The following is a 22981-nucleotide window of genomic DNA, read 5'->3' as shown; positions in this document are numbered from 1 at the left end:
GCTGCTCGGTGGTCCTTCTGTTCTCACTGGGGAATCCCTTCAGATTGCAGCTTCTTACCTAAATGGAAAAAGCAACTGCAGCCCCCTCCCCTTCAGACTCTCTGAAGACTGAATACTCTTCGGTAAATACATCTTTGCTTGACAATCGGATACAACAGCAAAGTAGGATAGTGTTGATTTATGTGCACTAAATTAGATTTTGTCTTCGGGTGCTACAAAAACTAAAAGAAAAGCATAAAAGTAAGGAAGCATAACTAATTTTTGTTATGAGGCAGATTTATGGGTAATTACGTCTCATGATAATTTAGTTTAAAATCAGACAGTGTAAACTTTATGGATTCATCACAGTATTAAGTGTTTTAGATATGAATTGCACACTGACATATTTTCTCATACCAACAAAGATTAAGTGGTACCCAAAGTACTATTTCATATACTGTATATAGTAGATAATGACTTAGTCATACCTCTACTGAGTAGATCACTGTTCCCACTCGTCTCTAGTGGGGCACCGACCAAATATTTTATTGCACACCGGGCACCAGTGGCTGGAGTGCCAAGCATTTGGCAGTTCCTGCCCTCCAGGCAGGCTTACAGAGCTACCCTGACTCACACCAGGCCCTGTGAGATGACAGAAATCCAAGCTGGAGGTAAAAATAAAACAGAGCCACTGTCACCAAATATTTATCAAAGCATAGATTGAGGGCTAAAAGGTTAGCTAGTGTTAGCAGGGCAGCTCCATCTTTCACACGGAGTGGACCAACCAGTTACCGGGGAGCTTTCGTGCTACAAGTCCAGACTCGGTCACAGTCTACTAAGTCCAAACATCCTGCTGGTTCCTGCCTGATGGATCCTACCACCCTGACACCCTAATACCTCTGATCTGGTTCTGTGGCTGCTGCTGAGATATCATCAGGCTCCTCTAAGTGCTGCAGTAAATCTGGCTGTTGTTTTTGGAACGAGGCGATCGAGCGCCGTTTCAAAGCCGTTTCTCCTGTAGCATGGAACATTTCAGTGTTTTACGTACCGGGGGCATGGTGTGTGTGTGTGTGTGTGTGTGTGTGTGTTTCTGGTGGGCTTTTTGTTGGAGGCTCAACAGGTTCACACACGTTGCCTGTGTTTGTTGGCAGACTTCAGAGACTTAAGAGAGACATCAGTGGGTTGTTTAGCTGTTACGTTTCCCCTTTGCAGGAGGTTAGTTGTTAGACATCTGTTTGCTCTTGCTAGCCCTCAGGCCGAGTCGGCCAATCTCCCTTAAATGTGTGCATGTTTTAGATGCCGCTGTGCAGAGTGAGTTAGCGAAAGACTGACCTTCGTATAGACACACCTGCAACTTCAAAGGACCCCTCTCACCCATACAGACACTTGCATGCTGGGCAGCCTTGGTTAACTGACACCCTTGCCTGGGGCTGGAAACGTCTCCATTATATTACCCCCCCCCCTCCCCCCTTTCTGATGTCAAGAAATAAACACACACATACACTGTATTCACACACACACAGTTACACAATGTCACTCACGATGATTTGGAATGAGTGGGAGGGCGGAAGCTCTTTTTACTTCTTCCTTCCTCCTTTTCTGAGTGTTTTTCTTCACCCCTTCATGTTTTATTCTTTCCACTGGTCTAAAGCCATCTGATTAAAGCCAGCCACTCCTGACAGGCACCAGCCCTGCTGCACAGGCCGTTAGGAATGTCTGATCTATCCCTCATGTCATAACTCAAGCTGGGCTCTCCATTACCCACTTGCAGACAAGGACTCGGAGCACTTTAATGGTGAAAACTGAGGCCGATAGAAAGATTAAAAAAAGGCAATTTACAGTTCGCCCTGTTCCCTGCTTCTTCCATTGCACAGGGGTGGGATGTGTGTTTTTGATTTTCTGCATGTTGTTTGAGCAAAAAAATGTCTTTGCAAAGAAAAAAATCAACTATTGTTTCGTTTTCTTTTTTGGCGACTACCTAAATTGAATATGAACCATGTGACTGATGATTCTTAACGGCCTGAGAGGTAAAATAGTATTTGTTGAGCTACACAGTGGTGGTATTTTTTTCTAACCGTCGTTTATTTGTCTGTAGATTGCTCTTGGAGATGCCTGTGCCAGTGGCCAGTTCACTGAATCAGGGCAGTGTTGCAGTCTGTGTCCTGCTGGCTTCGGATCGAAGGCGGGTTGTTGGAAAGAGGATACCAAGTGCACACCATGCCCACAGGGTAAGCTATTAAAATCTAATGTTACTGCAGCAATGTGGAATGTGTTTTACCTGCCTTTTCATGATCTCTGGCATCTGTTCAAGAGGCTGGAAGATTTAAATGGCACCACGTATCATCATTGCAGCTGATATTTGTGAGCGAAAGACACCAGACTGACACTGATTTTGTTATCTGTTTCCCAGGAACGGTCTCCTCATCTGAAGGTCTCGGTCCTTGCCTTCCCTGTGCGAAGTGCCCACTCAGTGTTCCCATGGTGGCCTCTTGCTCTGCCACTCAAAACACACAATGCGAATGTGACAACGGCTTCTTCTTTTTGAGCAACCACGGCCTGTGCGCGCCTTGCTCCAAATGCACTCGTAGTGAGGGTGTTATCCGGGAGTGTGGTCCCCAGGGAGACACGCAGTGCCAGATCTGTGGTCCGGGAACATTTTCTGAGGACCGTATTAGCACCAAACCCTGCCAGACCTGCACCCAGTGTTCAGACACTGAAGTGGAAATCCGGCACTGCATGCCCAACTCTGACTCACTGTGCATGGGTGAGTTGTAACGAAGAGTGAGAAAATGCATTGAATTTGTAAATCCAAGTCTGTATGAAAACGCACAAATCATCAATAATATGTTGATCCTACAAACAAACAAGTGTTCTCTGTGTAGCCAAAGATAGTTCATGCCTTTGTGCCGTACACCTCCAATGTTGTCCAAAAACTACACGGGCACTGTAGTTCATTTGAATCAATTCTACAGTCATTGTCCTGCTGCTGTAAATTCTTACCAGCGCTCCAAATATCCAGCTGACAATTGTCTCCAACAAACAATGTTCTCCTGTTTGAGAAATGTTTTCTAAAATGTGCTGTTTGAGTAAATTACTGAACGGACTACGGCATTGTTGGTTTTGTTTTTTTAATGGAATTTTCCAGTAGAAGTGCCACGCTTATCCTTTACAGATCTTATGCATGGGAAAGCAGCAATAGTTAAAGATAAAAAGATAAAATAATGAGCCAAAGGGAGGGGGACAGGGAGTGGGAGGGTCTCTGAGAATACAAGGGACATGTGGTCAACACCTGCATCCACTCCTCATCTGAACTCTCTGAGCTGAGAAACATGAGCAGTGAAAAAAGAGCCCACTTAAGTGCTGTAATCCAATTGGTATGAGCTTGACAGGTCTTTAGGTTAACTGCCCCCAAGAACCTGAAGGCCAAGGGAGGCTGCTGACCCCGACAACTAGTCCGCCTCCTCCCAAATGGCTACACTCGCTCTCCAGGAGTAAGGTCGTCTGTACACACTCTGGGTCCATATGTCATGACCCTTTGACCCCCGAGAGGTCAGCACAGTACCGTGTAGTGTTTGATCCTGAAATAGTCAGACCGCAGGAGGGAGAACGAGGCTGAAAACAGGGGCAATGAAAGGTTTCACAACCCCAGGGGACCAGGATGACTGAGGCTATCATTACTTCAGGCGTATACAGGCTTCTATGGAATTATTTCAGGCCCCTAATTTATGCAGCCCAAATGTGTTTCTGATGTGCAGATGCAATGACACTGTCCCTGACATGTCTCTCCCTTCCTCATTCTCAATAGATAAGAAGCTGCACATTCTGTCTCGTCCTCCTCTGGGTGGGTCTGATGCTCCTCGCTGGCCAGGTGTTGAGGAGGAGGAGACCAGTCCGACCCCGGGAACGGATAAGTTTACACCGCAGGATGAGGGAGGCAGCAACAACATTCTGGCCTACGTTTCTGTCCTGGCTGCCGTGGTGCTGGGTCTGATTCTCTATGTGGCTTATAAATGGTGAGTTTTCACGAGGCAATGGGTCCTGATCCTTAAATGGATGTAATGAAAATAACAAGATTGGCCCTGCGATTAAAAAAAGCTCACTCTGTGTAGCTTTACTGACATTTTGTTTTTTCGGCTCTGCTCAGCTGGAGATCCTGTAAACAGAAGAGGGCTCTTTCTAAGGCCCGTGCAGCTGAGTTGGGAGCATCTCCGGAGGGAGAAAAGCTCCAAAGTGACAGTGGTGTATTTCTGGACTCTCAAAGCCTACAGGACAACCAGCCCAGCAAAGGTGAGACAGACACAGCCCTTGTCTAATACACTTCAAATGACTGGTACTTTCTAATAGAAAGGCTTTGTAGCCTCTTAGAAAAAGGAAAATGCAGTTCCAGACAGAGCACTATTCTTCTCCACTTTCTTTTAAAGGTACCCTGTGGAGTATTTGCCCACTAGCAGGGCTATTGAGCAGTGTGTTTGTGAGTGGGTCACCCATTTGTTTCTTGTATATTATGCAAACCCACAAAAACGTCTTATGTATGTGCTGGCCTGGTACCAGCTTCAGGCTATCCCAGCACAGATCAACAGGTCAGTGGCAGTAATGTACCAGGAAACATAGCAATGTGCCAGTGAAAAGCATCAAAGAGGAAGTCTGCATGTTGGTGAACATGGATGTATGGCACCTTTATTTTCCCGATGTTCCCCACAAGGATAATGACACAGAAGCTTTCTATTCACACCGATGCAATTTAGAATTCTAAAGTATCGTTAGACCTATGCTTTTAATTTTGCCATGCCATTTCGAGTATAATATTAATTAATTAATTAATATTAATTATATGATTATTATTATTATTGTTATTGAAAAGCAGTTTCTATCGTTTTTAAGTACAAGCACAATTGTTTTTTTGTGTTTCCACAGGTACTAAGAGGGACAGCAAACAGGACAGCCGTTTGTACATCAACCTACCCCCCCACAGGCAGGAAGAGGTGGAGCGCCTGCTGCAGGAGGGAGGGGGCCGGGGGTGGAGGCAGCTGGGCGCAGCGCTGGGCTATGAGCCTGAACAACTGGACCTGTTTGGGCATGGAGAGGCTCCTGCTCACACACTCCTCTCTAACTGGGCCCAGAAAGAAGGTTCCACTCTGGGACTGCTGTGTTCTGCACTGGCCCGCATTGAGAGGCCCGATGTGGTCACAGCTCTTAACTGCCCCACGCAGGGCGTGTCTTTGGTCTGAAGGCTCCTCAAACACACGTATGACACTAACAGGCTCAAGTGAAGAACTTTCATTGAAATGACAAGGAAGGCCCTCTGATATTAACACCTCTGTCAATGTTGGAGGATGTCACTAATGGTTCATGATTGCTTTGTTGGACACTTGTGATTTCGTTTTTTTTACTAAGAGAGCAAAACATATTCTTGTATCACTTTCCTTTGCCCCAGTTTATGTCACCATTCGATTTTACATTGATCCAACTGCATGAAAGAATCTCCTGGGATGTGTCGGTTATCGCTACTGAGCAAATCACCATTTTACCAGCGGCAATGAAAACTCTCAATATACAGTACGTTACGGCCTCTCATTGCCACTACTGAGGGAACAACGGTTTCAGTTCTGGTCAAGCCTTATGCCTTGCTCAATGGACACTGCAGAAACTTGGTCATGTTGGATTAGAACTACAATGACTGTTGGTATTCGTATTGACAAGAAACAGAATGATGTGTTTACATGTCTTGCACAAGTGTGATTATTCTTAAAAACCACTGTTTACATGTTATTTGGACAGATATCAGATTTATCCTCCACTGCCTCTAAAAAACACCAGCCTTCCTCGTGCTATTGTAAACCAAATACGGCTCAGATCATAACACTTGATTTTTGCCAGAATGAGACGGTCCAACAACACTGCTTTCCGACATGATGTGACTCTCCTCGTTTGGGATCATTTCCATGCAAAGTGCCCACCTAAAAAGAGACGGAAACCCAAGAAACCAAACTAAGGGTTATCAATATTCCCGACGATGCTTTCAGTTGCTCAGAAGACTTTTTTAAATGTGTAGATGGGAACTACTCATTTGATTGTTCAAGTTTTTTGCCTTGTACTGTACTTTCCTTATTTTTCTGGTGCAGTCACTACGTAGCCTTGGTAGTTATTTACACTGAGGATATATTCTGCACCAGTGATGTTTTGAATCTCATTAGAATACACAAAAATGAAGCATTCTGTGAAATATAAAAACACCAATCTTAGCTCTTCCTAATAACCATCTTTGATTGTAAATATCTTAAATTTTGATTGTTTTGATAAGTAATGGCTGTGAAGACTGAATGAAAGGAATAGACAATATATTCTCCTTGCATTTATATTACACAGCTCCATTTTTGTCACCTTGTTTTTTTCATATTAGACACACACACACACACACACACAAAAAGAAATCCAAAGACACTGTTAACATCAATGCTGGTGTCCTAAGTTATCTTGCTTTTGTATTTATTTCATCACTATTTTAAGAATAAAACTTGTTTAAAGTCTATGAGAACCCGGACATCTGCAGTGTGCTAGTTATACGTGATGGCCTCAGATGGTTTGATATTTTTTTGATGACAGCCATGTATGGTTTTGTGTATATATTTCCTCTCTGTATGCCTCAATGTGTTTTTGTATGAGTTTTATTCATATAATAAATAACCTTAATAAGTCAGTGCTCTTTCGTTGTAACAGAAGGACCTGAGATTATACTTCTTTTTGCTGTAGATGAGTGATTCTCTCCATGCTTGTGCAGTTGCTTGTGGTGTGATTGTAGACTGTAGAGTAACAAGTGTCTGAATAGGTCTACTGGTTAGCAAGCAAGTAGAGAAAGTGATGGCTGAGTAATGATTAAAATAGCTAAAACTAATGTTTTACTAACTGTTCAAATAGTTACCTTAAAGTATAAACAGTTGACAGAGTCGGATCCTGGCTCGATACTGAACTACCCCAAATGAATGGTTAAATGTTATAACTAAAAGTAATGGATGAACTGTTCTAATGTCTATAACTACAGTTGAAATAATTAAACTAATTAAACTAATGGGTGGTGAGCTTGGTGGATACATGGTGATAGTACAAAGTAATGGATAAGTGGTTAAAATACACGTTAGCCAAAAGTAACAGTTGAAATCGTTCACATTAGCGAAACACAATGGATAGGCTAAATGGTAAAATAGGTTTAAGTAATGGATGGCTAACAGCTAGCCAATAGTTATCGTCAGCTAAAAGCAGGATAGCTCAATAGTTGAAGTAGCAGCTAAAATAAAATGAATATATAGGTTTAAAATAACTTGCTATAACATCAGTTTGATGCTTAGATAGTTCCACTTTTAGATATCTGCGTCATAACTCCCAAGGGCCCGAAACAATTAGCAGTTTAGCATAAAATCCGGCATTGTTCATGTCATTTGGATATTATATGACTTTGTGTTTAAAGCAACAGAAACATTATTTTTCCACCAAATGGCAACCTTTTTTTAATGTATATGAAAATGACTGTACCACAACCACAGTCCTGAAGACATTTGTCACTTACAGTGAAACATAAAACCCACTTGATGAATTACCCAGTGAGGAAGTTTGGGCATATTTGGAATATACTACCCCTAATCAAGGGATTTAGTGTGTAAGAACATTTCCTATCCAAAACCCTGAGGTATATCAGTTGGAAGTTATCTGGTAATTTGAGGGTGAAATGAAAATGATAACTTCATCCAAAATGTACAGAAGGAAAGTTTCCTCTTTCTCTCGGAGGCACAATCGGATCCCTGCGCCCCTCTGCAAACTCAAATCTGTTTATGATCTTTTTGCATTCAGTTCTAAGTGGGAGCAGGCATCTTGCATGGCCTAGGGCAGTGTTAGATGCCGTCACACACTGCAGACGGGACTGCTTAACTGCGGTCTGGAGCACACAGGCATGGGGCTGCGGAATGTGCATAATGCTGGGAGGGGGGTTGGGACCAAAGAGAGGGGGGGGGGAAAGCACAGCAGCGCCTCTTCACTCGTCACGGGTCTCCATATTTAGAGCACAGTGAACGTCTCTAATGAAGGCAGCCGATCACTTGGATTCCCTTTACTGGGGGCCAAACATCTGGCTCCACACTGTGCGCTGTAGGGCCATTCATGCCATGTGCATCCCTTATTAGAGGAGGTAGCCAATCTAAAAAAGGATCGGGTGTTAATCATGTGTCAGAGATCTCACTCACATTTCCAACGATCTGTCTCGAGTCTCTAACAGACACCCAAGTGAACTCAATTCAATTGCACAGCTGGGAAACAGATATCATTTTACAAAATGTTTTATTATCTTTTAAAATGTTTGTACACTCGGTATGACAATGTGCTTACACAATACTTACAGGGTGAAACCTCCTCTGTACATAGAAAAATAATAACAAAAACCAACAAAAAAAAAGAAGAAGGAGGAAACACTTCCCCACCACTGAAATACAACAGAGGACTGAGAGCGAGTGGGGTCTTCAGTTTGACAGACTGATGTGGGAGCTGCATCAGGAGGGCTGAGCTGGTGCGGGTGAGTGGGTGGGCTCCCTGTGCTCCCCGACCCTACTTTCCTGCATACAGCGTTTGTAATTTTACACATTATTTACACTTTCAATCACGAAATGATAGTCCTCTTAAAAAGTGTCTGCTTATTTAAACATTCCCAAATCTATTATTCAATATATTCACATATAAAGCAATATACATCATGTTGAAACTTTGCTTAATGCAATTTAATAGGCGGCAACAAATCGGTGACCTAATGCTAATGAAACTATGCTGACAAACGTAAAAATCCCGGATATTAATGAGCGAGTTTGTGGAGCAAGGCCGGCCTAAGTGTTGCTTAACTGTGATAAAAAAAACAAAAACAGAACACACAAGATGTTTAGAAACCGTTAAAACTGCGATGCTACAACCTTCGTTTTCAGTAGAATTCCTGTAAGAAGACGAATCCGGGTAGAACAAGATGGGATAGGGGCTGGACTGGAAACAGCACATCAAACATGGCATTTAAACCCTGCACCCGTTATAATACATAAATTCATAAAAGACATACTGATCACCTTGCCAACCTGCTGGTTTATTGGCTGATCCCCAAGTGTGTTGTGAGTAAAAGCTCATCCCAGGGAGGGCATATTACACAAAGCAGGAGACATGAAAAATGTAAGAATGTCCATAAGGATACCACTCAAACCTCAGCCTCCATCATGCATTCATAAAACAACAGAGGCTCCAAAGTCTTGTGGTTAAGAAGGCAGGGTTTGAGGAGCGGAAGCTTGGATCTCCACAGCCCAGTTAAAAGCAGCACCAGATAGAGTCAGTGTCAGGGGGTTGAAGCGTGCACATGAAAAAGGAAGTGGGAGGGGAGAAGCACTCGACTGTTCTGTCATTGATCCATTTTTAACAGTGGAAAGTAACAAAGAGACTCTGATAAATATCATACCCAAGCGAACATCGAGTTATCATCATTCAGGGCTGGAAGAGTTTAAAAAGTGGAATTGAGGTGATCATCTCAAATGAAAAACAAATATGCTTAAAATCAAAACAGTCAGTGAACACATTAGTCTCTGTAGCACCCCGCAGTGTCATCCCGTTGAGGCCACTGCACCTGGAGTATTTCGAGTCTCCGTCAGTCTCGAGAAAAAGGAGCTCCTTCGTGATCCACGGGGCCCGGAGAGCTTCTTGGGCAGCAGTGCAATTCTTAGTCAAAAATATGAGTCAGAAACTACTTCACGGCTCAGGCTGGCCAGTACATAACATGAAGGAGTGAATGGAAAGGCAAATCTGTGCTTCTCCTGTGTTAGAGCAGGACAAGTGTAACATGTGAGGCTAGTCCACCTCCGTGTCCTCTTTGGGCCTGTACACGGTGCCAAATCGCTGCATGTACTTCTTGATGTACTCCTTGGTCTTGTGCTTCACGTTCTCGTTACACTCGAGGTCCTCGGGATTATTGCAAGCCTTCAACTCCTTATTCATAACTCCGTGAGTCAGCTAGAGGACCGGTGAGAGGCGAGGAAAGAGTTAGACATGTTTCTTGTAACAAGACGACAGTAAGTTCTATAATTACAATGTGTACGAGTTGTGGTAGAGCAGCTGGTTGGTTAATTATCTTATCGAGACTTTGTCCTTTATAATTGTAGACAATAAAATGCAATCTCTAAATGAGCAAAGCCCAACTCGTCCTTCCGTTTATTGTGCCCATGTCCTCAAGAGTCGTGGTATGTCCGAGTGGCAATCTGTGCCAACCACTTCCTACATACAGAATCCATGGACACACCAGGAGCCATGGGGAGGGGAAAAGAATGCTGCCCTTTGAAGAAAGACTGGTTGAAAAGAGCTTTTAGAAAGGAATGAGTAAAACAAAAGAGAGGAGATAATGGTTTACATTTACAATGTGTTCTCGGTCTCCTCCAGAAGCACAGTGCAAAAACATTTGGCTGGAAAAAGAATTCGTGGGAGTTTTAACAATTTAGTTCTGGTTTGAGGGGAACTTTGAAAACATTTCCTTTAAAGTGAAACACTGACTAATACTTTCATTGTGCTCAGACTACGTAGAGGCCGACTTCTCTGCATTAATGGGAGCTCAAACAAGACGTGGACGTGTAAACACCTTATTGTTTCATTTTAATTTGGATAAAAGCGTCTGCTAAATGACTGTAATGTAATTTTACCTTTCTGGCCAGGTGTTTGAAATCTTCTGTGTTGCTGATGTGTCCAAGTTTGCAGTCTGGTTTCCGAAAAGGATTTAGACACTGCACTATGAACTGGGACATCTGAGTGAGAGAGAGCGAGAGAGACACACACACAGGAAAAAGAAACGAGTTACAAATAGAAGAATATGTCCAAACAAATGACAAATTGCATGGGTGGCTAGAAGAGGTTTGGAAATTTAAAACATGTTTACAAAGACTCTGGCTTACCTCTTTGCGAAATGTCTCTTTACTCTTCTTAGCCAGCTCACTGGAAGTGTCTGCTTCAGCTGTCTTTGTGGAAAACTGTAAGGACATCATAGACGAGATGGATGAGATGATTAAAACACTTTCCTAGCTATAGTGGAAGATAGTAAAACCATATTAAAGTGACGTAACCTAGCAGAGTCGTGTTCTCCAATTAAAATCACAAGTGAGGCCACACCTGTGCATCAGCTCAATCAAACATGACAACTGGCTGCGAAACGGTAGCTATCAAGGCCAGTGGGGCATCAAACAGCACCTGCTCACCAGCTACTTGACACAAAGCAGGGATATCCTGGCAGGACGTGGCCTCTCTGGCCCCGGTCTTCAACAACAAAAGGCAAGCAGGCAACAGCTGACTGCCTCTACCCACAACAAAGTGGTGAGGATCAAAAGCAAGCACCAAGGATTCACACGAACGTAGTGCCAGGGCGAGGAATCCACAAACGGTTAACTTTGGGACGCTTTACAAGTGCGGAGCATGTGCCGTAGTGCTGACTGTGAACACCGCCCCGGTCTAAACACATGCTGCTGGGAAATGGTCCATGACCGGGTCGCTGTTCTTGGTGGGAAATGTTGCATGAAAAACATGGATCTCTCTATTTTAAAGCTTTCCCCCCCCCCCCCCCCCAATCCCCCCCAATTAAAACTTTGTTTTTTAAAAGACAAAAAGGACACTTACGTGGTTAAACTATTCAACAAAAAAAACGCAAATAAATGAATGCTAGCTCTTCCAGATGGCTTTTATTATCCTCAAAGTCAGGATAGGAACAGAGGGGAAAACAAACGAGGCAGAGGAAGAAGAGATGAGCCACCCCTCCCCTGAGGGCCTTGAGGCTAAGGGACAGCTGAGCAGGGGGAGGAGTGAATGTCTCCATGAAGATTCTGATGAAGCCATTTTGCCAGTCATCAACGAGCACATAACACTCACTGAATATGGTGTCGTCCTGAGGTTTTTATTTTTTCCCCCTTTTAAAACACAGCTGTAAGTAATCGCTCTTGTGCAGCATCTTCAATCACTGGAAGGAACAAACGCTATAATCATGTTCTGCATCAAAGCACATACTTTCTGGGAACCAAAAAAAAAAAGAAAAGTGAAGCACACTTTATCAAACGATCACTGCAAACAGCATACCTTGGAAGGATTCTCGTCATAGGTGGGTGTTCCCAGGTCCATCTCAGATTCGTGGTCCACACTGGTGTTGTCACTACATCCGTCCCAGGTTGGAGGGTCCCACTGTGTTTGTCTAATGCACAGAGAGAAGTGATGTTAGATAGAAAAACACAATGCAGGGAGGCTCTAGATGCATAAACACACTTCACAGCAATGCCTACCTTGTGGCAATGTGGTAGTAGTAGATCTTGCCCTCAGGATCGCGGGCCACCTTCCAGGTGGGAGGTAGGACGATGGTTTTTGGTTTGGGGGGAGAGGGGGGAGGCAGGTCTATCACATTGTTGGGTACAATCATTTCCTGGAGATCAGAAGAAATGGAGAGTGAGTATCAGCAGCAAAATCCACAGAGCTTCTCTTTGAAGTACGGTACCTCTTTTGGGCTTTGCTGGGAGAAAGAACCCGATTCCCTTTAGCTGCACGTTTAAATGTAGTTTAAAGTCCTATATGACTGCATTGCACTTAGATTCGTAGTTACAAATAGAGTCCTTTTCATTATTTGTTCCATCTTTACTCACATCTTAAAAGTCACTTCATCATTACATGGACAGGACCCACATCTGTAGCTAGTAAGAGCTGAATAATTTAGATATATACTACCCCCTTGTGGCAACACTGAGACAATAGGTTTCCTTAGAATCACATACAGAATAATTCAGATTTTGAAACATCCCAAAGCAGAGACCTAATAATAAACTGTTGCATCGCATCCCTCAAAACAGTGACTCTATAATGTGACCTCTCGCTGCTCAAGATAATATATCTTTCCTTCACAAATATCCATTTGGTTTGCAGTCGTGAATTATCAGCCAATGTGTTACGTCTGGCCCCATCGTCCCGTTTCAAGTAAAAAAAACACCATTTTAGACACAGAGTGTGCACGAATTACCTGTTGGACAGTTTGGGATGTGACGATGGTGGTGACTGTGCCTCCCTGCTGCACCACCACTCCCTGCTGATGGCCAGGATACACAGGCTGGCCATGCAGGTAGCTCGCTGTGGGTTCAGTGTACGCCTTCAGAAACACAAAATCCAAATCAGATTACGCAGTTACTATGGACATTCAGTAATCACGTTCAATAACAATTTATCATACACAATGCACGAGTTATATGATTGTCATACAGAGATGATATCTTTCTTTTCCAAACCATATTTGATTACTTTGCTTCTGTTTGAAGCTTAACATACTGCTGAAAGACACTAAAGTAGTTTGGCAAATGATGTTACTATTAAAGTAACATATCACGATCGACCCCAAACATTTTCAATTTCACACGTTAATGGCAGAAACACATTTCAACACTGTATACTACAGAGAGCAATTAGAAAATACAAGTATAGCAAAATCCCCAGAGGATGTGAGCCCCAGGCAAAGAGCCCCCTACCTGTATGACGGGAGCGTTGGCTTGTGGGTAGGCGGTGGGGATGCTGTAGATGGTTTGGCATGGCTGACCCTGGTAATAGATGGCTGTCTGTGTCTGGGGCGGTGGTGGGGCTGTGGCGTACTGCTGTGCAGGCTGTGTCTGCACAGTCACTGCCTGCTGAGTTGTGGGATCCCAGAGAGTGGTGTAGCTCTGCTGGCTCTGTACCTGAGGGGCCACCTGGGCGGGTACGGAGAGGACAGCTACGCCTGCGTCCTGAGTTGCTACAGTGGGCTGGGAATACTGTTGGGGGTTGCCAGTGGCGAGGTCGGTGGTGGTGATGTGCTGAGAGAGATTAGAGACCGGAGTGGCCTGGGAAGTGGAGGATGGGGAGGACAGCCCCAGGTCTGAGACAAGACGCTGAGGAGGTGTCTCTTCGTAGGTCAGGGTGAGGTCAACCGGAGGGGTAGGAAGCAGTACTTTGCCTGCATTGGGGTTGGTAGGATCCACGAATGTCTGGATGGGATATCCAGGAGGGTAGGTAATGAAGCCAGGGCTGGAGGCATAGGCCAGAGCAGGGTCATAAGCCATAGTTTGGAGCTGGAGCTGCTGTTGCTGCTGAAGCTGCTGTTGCTGCTGCTGAAGCTGTTGCTGCTGAAGCTCTTGCTGCTGCTGCAGCTGTTGCTGCTGCTGCAGCTGTTGCTGCTGCTGAAGCTGTTGCTGCTGCTGAAGCTGTTGCTGCTGCAGCAGCTGTTGCTGTTTCTGGGCTTCCCGCTGAGCAACCTCCTGCTCGAACAGCTTTCTGCGCTCCTCTGTGGATAGCTTGTTGCGCTCTTTGCCCCGTGTCTTGCTGCTGTTAGATGTGTCAAACCTTAAAAATCCAGAGAACACGATCACAGTTGAATGCAAAAAGTTTACTATGACATGATTACAGTATGCTTTGAAAAACACTCGCCGCAAAGAAAATAATTCTCACCGTTCTTCAGTGCGTCGGCTGCTCCTCTCGTAGGATGAGGGCGGCGAAGCAGAGCGTCTCCTCCGTCTCTCGGTGCTGCGTTGTGGAGTTTTGTCAGAGACTCTATCACGGTCTCGATCACGATCCCGTTCTCGGTCGCGATCTCTGTCTCTGTCCCTTTCCCTTTCCCTGTCCCAGTCTCGATCCCTATCGCGATCCCTTTCTCGATCCCTGTCTCTGTCATAATCCCGGTCTCTGTCGCGTTCCCTCTCCTTTTCTCGCTCCCTTTCACATTCTCGGCTACCAGAAGTTGTGCGTGGCGTCAAAGCTGCGTCTCGATCTCGGCTGCGATCTGTGAGAAAATCTAGTTAGCCAAAATCAAATGGAAAACAAACCGAGGCCAAAAGTTAGCTTTGGATTAAACTTACCATTTGCTTCCTTTTCCACCTGACTCTTCTTTGGTATTCTGTACACCTCCTGAAAGGGCAAGCACAAACTTAAACTTTGCCTTCAAACTTCAGAAAACAATAGCATGCAAAGAGATAATATTACTGTGCACGTTTCACAACGTCTTCCTTTAAAAGTGAATCGGTTTGAGCTCACCTTCAGATCCTTCCAGCTGTCCAGAAGCCTGGCAGCCATGCCACTAATGTCCAATGCACTGAGCTGGGGCTCCTGACTCCTCTCACTCTCCACATCTGAGACACCTTCCTCCTCATCCTGAGAAGGAGTTCCTATCACTGATGGGTCCACGGGGGCCGCAATGACCTCAGAGGCCACACTGGCCTCGGGTGTCTCAGAGCTTGGGGCTGCATCAGTGGGAGCTGCATCAGTGGGAGCTTCACCAGGTTGCGCCTCGCTGCCTGGAGGAGGTTTCTCAGCTTCTTGCGTCTCTGCCTGGGACGCCATATCCTCTGAAGGCTGCTCAGGTGGAAGCTCAGCAACCTCTGTTTGGATGGACTGACTCTCTGGCTCGAGAACTTCAACGGCGGGTTGGTCTCCTTCCAGTTCAGCCTTTTCTGTCACTGGCTGACTGGTCTGCTCCTCCCCACTCTCCGGTTCTTCACGAGGCTCTTTTGGCCCCTCAACTTCACCCGTTTGACCCTCACTCATGTCCGCCTTAATCTCAATCTCCTTCTCCAAATCCAGCTCAATTTCTTCTTTTGCCTCCTCAGTTTGAGGTTGTTGTTGACTGCTTAAACTCATCCCCGTCTCCTCCTCTTTCTCCCCTTTGATCGGATCCTCCTCTTTCACAGACTCTTCCGTCTTTCCTTTCGTTGGAGCCGCAGCTTCGCAAACAGGCTCTGCCTTCAACTGTTTGCCGTCAGGAAGTCCCGAATGTGAGGATTCATCTTCTTCCTCATCCTCGTCCTCCTCCTCTTCTTCCTTCCCATCAGATGCTTTGCTGGCGTCAGAGAGTGCGCTGTCCAGACTGTTTTCACTGATGATTTTAAGGCGGCGGTACACAGCAGGTTTCGAGGCGTCACCATCCAATTCTGGTCCCAGTTTGGTGGAGGACCCATCAGGAGTGTTGAGGGGTGTCTGAGCACGGGAGGTGTTCTCGCTGGAGTAGCCATCCATCTCAGCAGGGTGAGGGAGTGTTTTCGTCTGGGCCCATCGCTGGATGAAGCTAAGGACTCTGCTCTCCTCCAACATGTTCTTAGTAGAGATAGGCAGCACAGCCAAGGTCTTCATAATCTGTAAGCAGAATCCTATATTAGCGATCAAGCAGCAAAGGGCTGTGTATATGACCGTACAGTCTGAGGATTTTCAAAATCCTTATTACTTCAGTGAGATGTAACAACATTATTAATGTTTTAATGCAAACTCAATGGCATATGTCACCTCTAACTGCAGTTTGATGTTATTGGCACTGTTGCCTTTTGCTTCAGAAAGCTCCACCATGAAGATCCACAGCAAAGACAATCCATGATGGTCCAGGAACTGCTTCAGGCATGATGGATTTTGAGTATCCTATGCCACACAAACATATATATATTACTTGATGGAAATGATAATAACAAATACCAACAACATAAAACAGGCATCAACCACTCAGGTCATACCTGTATGAGCTTGAAACAGATGAGTTTCTGCTCCATGGTTTCCACTCGGACCATTAGCCTGCAGAGAGCCACCACCTGTTTCTCATCGTATAGGCCTTCTCCATTCTCCAATAAGGCCTCAAGCTCCTCATCAACCTGAGGAAGGGCAAAGTGATGTCATCATCAAAAATAACACATTCCACTTGGAGAAATTGTCTTAGAGATGCTTTGGCAAGAGACGAACCTGCAACCACTTTAGCATTACGGGCAGCCAGATGTACAGCAATGAGAAGACACACTATGAGATATGACTGAAAGCACTGACCGTGGTGAGAGCATTCTTTCGACTGCGGTCTTTCTTCATCTTCCCTCCAGCTGCCCGGACACTGACTCTGTTCTCCCCACCCAGGAAGCCTCTGCAGCTGGGTGCTCCACAGAAGCATTTCTGTGCTTCTTTGCTGTAGAAAAAGAGAAAACGAAAAGGTAAATAACCACTCTTTATTAATCCATTAATCTGAAGATATTTAATTGTCACAAAATAACTGTTGTCAGACATGCAACACAAACATAGACAGCACAAAATACAAGTGTGGCGATAAACAACTGCAGAGGAACAGTACCCATATCTCTGGAACTGGTAGTCAAACGTCAGTTCAGTTCCTGCAGTCACCGTCTTAGAGGTGAAGAACCCGACTCGAAGCTGGCCATTCACAGTCCACTGGATTGGGATAAAAATGATCATCAGGCAAGTCAGCTTTCAGGAAGTTAACCTGAAAGAGGATTGTATATTTTGCCCCTGTACCTTCTGTGTCTCACAGTTGGGCTCGCAGCTATGGTTCATAAACCGAGAGCAATTCCCCTTCAGCGTTGCATCAATGATCTGAAGGGACATAAAGCAATGTCAACTATTTCTACCACTTTACCTGAATCATTAAGCCAGATTGCAGTTTAAATATTAACATTAAATGCACTGTGTCACATCATCCCATACCTCATTATTCTTTAGAGACATGAAGTAGTAGTGGATGTTCTTGTTTCGAGCATATTCTTTCACCCTTGTTTTGAACTCCTTGTGGTCCAATACCTCCCCGCAGTATTCCAGCACAAAGGTGTTTCTGAAATAGAATAAAACAATAGAAATGGAGTAAGTCGCTCCACAATTACTACTATCTTTGTGAACATTGTAATGTTACAGGCAAGAAAAACACTTAAAAGTGGCTTACGGAACCAAGTCTCGAGCTGCCCGTAGACCCCAGCCCTTGTCTTCTGTGAGGATAACCTCGAAGTCTGCATGTTGTCTCGTCTGAAAGCGTCGGTTGGAGCAGTAGGCTCCATTCAGGCACCGTGAGGAGCTGAAAAAAACAAAACAGAGTTCAAAACATATACTTTAACAGGATCAAAGTTTTGATCGCAAATCACCATATTTTAACAGGCTTAACTCTGTTAAATTCGCTGAATTTGGATGTTAAACAGCATGATTTATACTGACTCCTATCCAGCTCTTACTAGGTACACTAGGTTTTACTGTTGCTAAAGCAACACATTTGTCAGGTAGTTGAAAATCAGATAAAGGCAGATTCTCCGCTCATTGTGCAATCATTTTACTACTAATTCAAAATATATATATTTTGTAATTCCAGGCAATATCCTAACCTAGATTCTTAGATGCTGTGTTTATGTATAATAATCTACTTACCACTCAATCATTAGCAGCCGGTTCAAACAGTCTTCCCCGCATGCCAACACTCCTCTTGAACGCTCCTCTCTGGGCAGCACCGGGCATTCACATTGCATCCTCTTGATATCGCGATGAGATTTGCTCTTCTTTCTGCAAAAATACATTTAAAAAAAAAAAACTTTCAAAACTCAAGCCCGAAAGCACTTGAATATTTTTTTGTAATGAGGTTATTCTTTGTACGAACAAAACAATTTGTCGGGCTGGACAACAACGTACCTCTCAGTCAGATACATGTTTTCCTCAATCAAGTCAAAGTAAGGCGGCATCTTCTTGGACCTGGAAAACTCTTTCCATCTACTGCCGTCTCGAAAGTCTCGCAGATTGAGTGTTGGCCGCTGCACCTCAGCTTTGACATGACTTTCCTTCGTGCCGTCAGAATCTCCGTGACGGTCCCTTTTGCCTGCCGGCCCAGCTTCCGCCTCATTGTCTGAATCAGACTCGAACTCTGGCCGCCTCTTCTTGGGAGGGCCCCGGCCTCTGTGGGGTCTGAAATTGTCTTCTCTAGGGGGGTCCGGCACAGCAGAGCCCCTGCTATTGCTGCTTATTTCATGCCCTTGTACGAAGCTTGATGACCCAGGAGCGTGAGGTCCACTGCATTCAGCAGCTGTTTTACTGAGGTCAGACAGTTTATCCCCGCTGTATTCGTCGTGGTCATTAGTTAGAGAGTCAGGATGAATTTCACCTGCAAGATCCTGATAATGTTCATGCACATGGAGGTAGGGTTGTATGCTAGTCTGTGTGTTTGGGGATTGGTGGTTCCAGGTGGCATTACTCTGCCTGTGCTCCTGTTCCTTCAGAGGGGTTTCAGTCAGTTTAGTGTTTTGTATCGGTGGCCCATGACTGCTATCAGGCTGCTGGTATGTACTACTGGGCTGCTCCGATTGCGAAAAATCCCAACCCAGGCTGAATCCGTTCCTGTCGTTGACATTGTCAGCATTGGAGAAATCATCATGTTGGTAATGGGAGTACATCCTTTCACCTCTGCTGCTTACATTATGCTGTGTGTGCCCTTGCTCACACGGTCTGGAATTATCAAGGCTGAGGGCGCGATCTGTGGCACTGCCATGGGCACCAGTAACACCGGCCGCGTAAGGCTGCACACGGACGGAGCTGGAACCCTCCGAGTGACTGGTGCTGTCGATCATATTACTCTGGGATTGACACAACATGCTGCGTTGGGATAATTCGTTTGCACCAGCACATGGAGCACCGGTCTCCGTGAATGCGGAGGGACTCCCCTGCATTTGCTGTGTGCCTTGATTTGGGATTTCATTGATGTTCACATTCTGCAGTTCTGAACTTCTCCTTAGACTGCATGCGGAAGCTCCAGTGTCACGTGACTCCATTGTCAGGGAAGAATTCTTTGGCACCACCACCACAGAGTGCAATCGTTTTAGCGCCTCGCCGCAATCGGAGTCATACTCAGAGTTGTCACTATCGCTGACCTCGCTCTGTTCTCCTGATGCATGCCGATGAAGTAATGCTCTCTTACTCAATCTGTTCTTGTGAGAGCTGCCCTTGGATTGGTCTTCGTGATCACCGCCATTCCAACTCTGCATCTTTGCAGCTCTGTCGTCCTGTGACGTATCATTTAGGCGCAGAGGCTCGTCTCTGTTTGCTTTTTGATGAACACTCAGTTTCAAGTCACGGTGGTCATTGCTGGTGCTCGCTCGTGAAGGCTCACTTTGGTCTTTGTATTTATCGGTCATGGATGTGCCATCTGAGCCAACTTTCTGCTGAGAGAGCTCAGTTTGCTTAACCAGTATGGAATGTGTTTCAACTTCTTGCTGAGCAGTATCTTTAATGTCTTGTTGGGTATTGTCTTTAGAAAAGTCTATTTTTTTGACCGAGATCACTGTTTTTACACTAGGCGTACTCTCCGCACAAAGCGTCCTCTGTGAATCATCACTCTCCAAGGTGTCCTGCCCGACAATATCCCATCGGGACTTTTTGTTAGCACTGCTGCTCTTTTTAACAGTATTCATATTTTGCTGCTCAAGTATCGGCTGACCCTCAGATTCAAGACACGGTGAATCAAGTATGAGCGGCAAGCTTGTTCCACACGGCTTGTCGACTGTCAAACCTTCAACAGTCTCTGGTTTAGTGTTCTGCTGGACGTAGTGGGTGACAGGTATATCAGCTGTGTCAAGTAAGGACTTTGGCCCGAGCGAACAGTCAACAACCTTCTTGTCCTGGCTGCATATTATACTATCATTACTAATGCATGGATTTAAGACAGCTGCCTTTGAGTTCACATGTGGTTGAATATTAGAAGAGAGGCCATCCTTCACATTGGTCAAGTTTTCCAGGGATGCATTTCCATGCGTTAGGCTTTCACTTAATGTTATAGCTGAGGTCTCAACTTCAAGATCTGATTTAGCTTCTTCTGATCTCTTGGATGACGATTCTTGCAAACTCTTATCAGTACATGAGACAATATCCTTAACATCCTGACGACAATGTTCAGTTCCAACTTGTTGGGAAACAGATTTTTCTTTTTCACTCCGAGAACACGATCCTGTGATGTTTGTACACGGCGGTGCTTCGCCAGGGCTGTGAAATATGTCGTTTGATTGTCTATCATGTCCGCTGGTTTTCTGAGAAGATCTAGAAGAGGTCATCTGCTTCGAGTCAGGCCTGCTGGTTTTCTTTAGTGAGTTTTTACAGTTCTCCTCCAAGCCAGAGCTTTTGTCAGAGGCCTGTGATTTTCCCTTATGATCTGCCTCAGTGTCGTTAGAGCTGTTTTTTTGCCGTTTTTCATATGCTTGAGAGTGGGTATGCATACTGGAAGAAGAGGGTTTGCTGTTGGTCTCCGACTTGTGATGGGTGCTAGATTTACGGTAACTGGAGTCCAGATCAGGAGAGCACTTGCGCTGGGAATCAGAGTCTGACAGTCGCTTTGAAGTCCTTTCAGACTTTGACAATTGTGTTCTTTTATCCAACTCTGAAGAGTGAGGAGAATCTGCAGATTTAGAGGCTTTCTCAGATTTGGAGTAGGAAGATGATTTAGACTCTTTATGTGAGCTTGAATGGGCGGACAACCTACTGGAGTCACTTGTCCTTGTCCGTGTCTTCCTATGGTCATCCTCCGAGTCGGAGCTGTCCCGAGTTCTGTCGGTGCGAGAGCGTCTTCTCTCTCTACGTGGAGAACTGCGGTGAGATCTTCGATCAGAATCATGATAGTATGACCTTTCGGATCGTGATCCTCTGTCGCCTCGGGATCTCTCTGATTTAGAGTGAGATGAACTTGTCCGCGACCCTCTTGATCTAGAACGTGATCTAGACCTGGACCTTCTGCGATCTTTGTCTGATCGAGATGAACGTGAGGATGCGTGTCTGGAATCACGGTCTGATTTGGAGTAACTAGAAGACCTTTCATAATTCTCTGACCGCTTCGAGGAACTTTTTTCCTTTTCCTCCACGTGTGAACCAGAGGAAGACATTTTTACCTCCTTGCTTCTGCTGTCAGAGTTCCTTTTACATTTAGAGTCAACTGATTTGCAGCTAGAAGACATCTGGCCTGAATCTCCATCAGATTCCGAGCCAGGGGGAGCACTATCAGATTGGGACCTGGTTTTCCTTTTGTCTGCCTTACTATCCTGCTCAGCACTGGTGGAACTCTCTCCATCTTTTCCTGAGGAAGCAGGTGGCTTCTTGATGCTAGGAGTTACCTTTGTCTCAGGGGCTTCAATGTGAGAATTCTCAGAGGGGCAGACACTGACGACACTCTGAAGCTGGGGCACTGGAAATTCAGTTACACTTGTTGGTTTCTGCAGAACCTCCAATTGAGGAGAGAGAGGTTCTTCTGGCACAACAGATGTTGGTTTCTCCTCAGTCACAGAGACACTGAGAATTAGCTTCTTGAAATGCATTTTAGGTAAGTCCGTTTTCAGTTTGGTGGCTGGGGAGACCGGTGTTTCAGGAGGTGCCTCTGCTATTGTTGGCACCATGGGTATCTGGTTTTGCTCAGTTTTGCTGTCCGTATTCTGCTCTTCTTTGTCTGAGGTTGACTGTGATGAGGCAGCGTTAGGCTCAGCGCCAGACTTGTCAGGACTGGCAGGGATGAAGAACGGGCTCTGCAGTGGCTTCTTGGTCGGTGCAAAGCTGAAGGATACTTTCTGACGATCCTGATCTTCTAAGTTGACCTTCATCTTGGTCCCTTTAGGCAAGAGATGGTTGGATAGCATGACTCTGGGAGACAGGCTTTTGATTAAAGCTGCCTTGGATAGGCCCTCCACCGTCACCTACAATAAAAGGGAAATCACTTGTAACTTGAGTTTTTTGAAAATCGTGAAATTAGACATCGTGGTCATCAATTTTGTTTAAACTTACCGAGGCACCACTCCCCTCGTCTCTATAGTTAGACAAGAGCATCATGGGAACATAGAAAGAGAGAGGAAAGACAGAAAACAATTTAAGCAGTTCATGCAGCACACCAACCCCAACCCTCATCCTTCCAACATATTTAAAATATAAGGACTACTGACTGAGGTCCCTGAGGACCCGAGAATAAACTACTGTCATCTGAAGAAAAAAAACAATTAGCTTATTGAAGTTCGTTAATTTGCACATTGTCGAACAAGAAAATACACAGAGCACATGAGGAAATGAGTCTGCTGCATCTGTGCCAGTCTCCTTTAAAAATGACTGACAGCCCCCTACCCCCCTGATAGTATGTGACACTTTAAATTAGGACACGGGGCACACAGTTTATCCATCTATTTGATCTTATCTATTAAAACTGCAT

At 45.0% G+C, this 22981-nt stretch overlaps 2 protein-coding genes across 2 annotated transcripts in view; one reads left to right on the top strand and one right to left on the bottom strand.

Moving 5' to 3' along the window:
- nradd (neurotrophin receptor associated death domain) overlaps positions 1-6718 on the top strand; it is a 7378-nt gene extending 660 nt beyond the window's left edge. Inside the window, exons 2-6 of the mRNA XM_079275504.1 lie at positions 2075-2207; positions 2390-2743; positions 3785-3992; positions 4124-4266; positions 4894-6718. Of these exons, the coding sequence (XP_079131630.1) occupies positions 2075-2207; positions 2390-2743; positions 3785-3992; positions 4124-4266; positions 4894-5207 (1152 nt within the window). The 3' untranslated portion in view covers positions 5208-6718. The remainder of the gene's footprint in view (positions 1-2074; positions 2208-2389; positions 2744-3784; positions 3993-4123; positions 4267-4893) is intronic.
- Positions 6719-8302: 1584 nt separating this feature from the next.
- setd2 (SET domain containing 2, histone lysine methyltransferase) lies at positions 8303-22436 on the bottom strand. Its single transcript, XM_079275720.1, has 19 exons — positions 18451-22436; positions 18193-18324; positions 17720-17848; positions 17488-17611; positions 17299-17376; positions 17117-17214; positions 16822-16954; positions 16518-16652; positions 16297-16425; positions 15055-16149; positions 14880-14928; positions 14473-14803; positions 13521-14367; positions 13022-13147; positions 12297-12433; positions 12097-12208; positions 10929-11003; positions 10680-10781; positions 8303-9999 (listed from the first exon to the last, which is right to left on the bottom strand). The coding sequence occupies exons 1-19, from the start codon at positions 22419-22421 to the stop codon at positions 9838-9840; spliced, it is 7965 nt and encodes a 2654-aa protein (XP_079131846.1). The 5' UTR covers positions 22422-22436; the 3' UTR covers positions 8303-9837.
- Positions 22437-22981: the final 545 nt, after the last annotated feature.

This window comes from Melanostigma gelatinosum (genome assembly GCF_949748355.1).
Source record: "Melanostigma gelatinosum genome assembly, chromosome: 9".
NCBI classification, from domain to species: domain Eukaryota; kingdom Metazoa; phylum Chordata; class Actinopteri; order Perciformes; family Zoarcidae; genus Melanostigma; species Melanostigma gelatinosum.
This window is presented reverse-complemented; position numbering and strand designations above follow the sequence as displayed.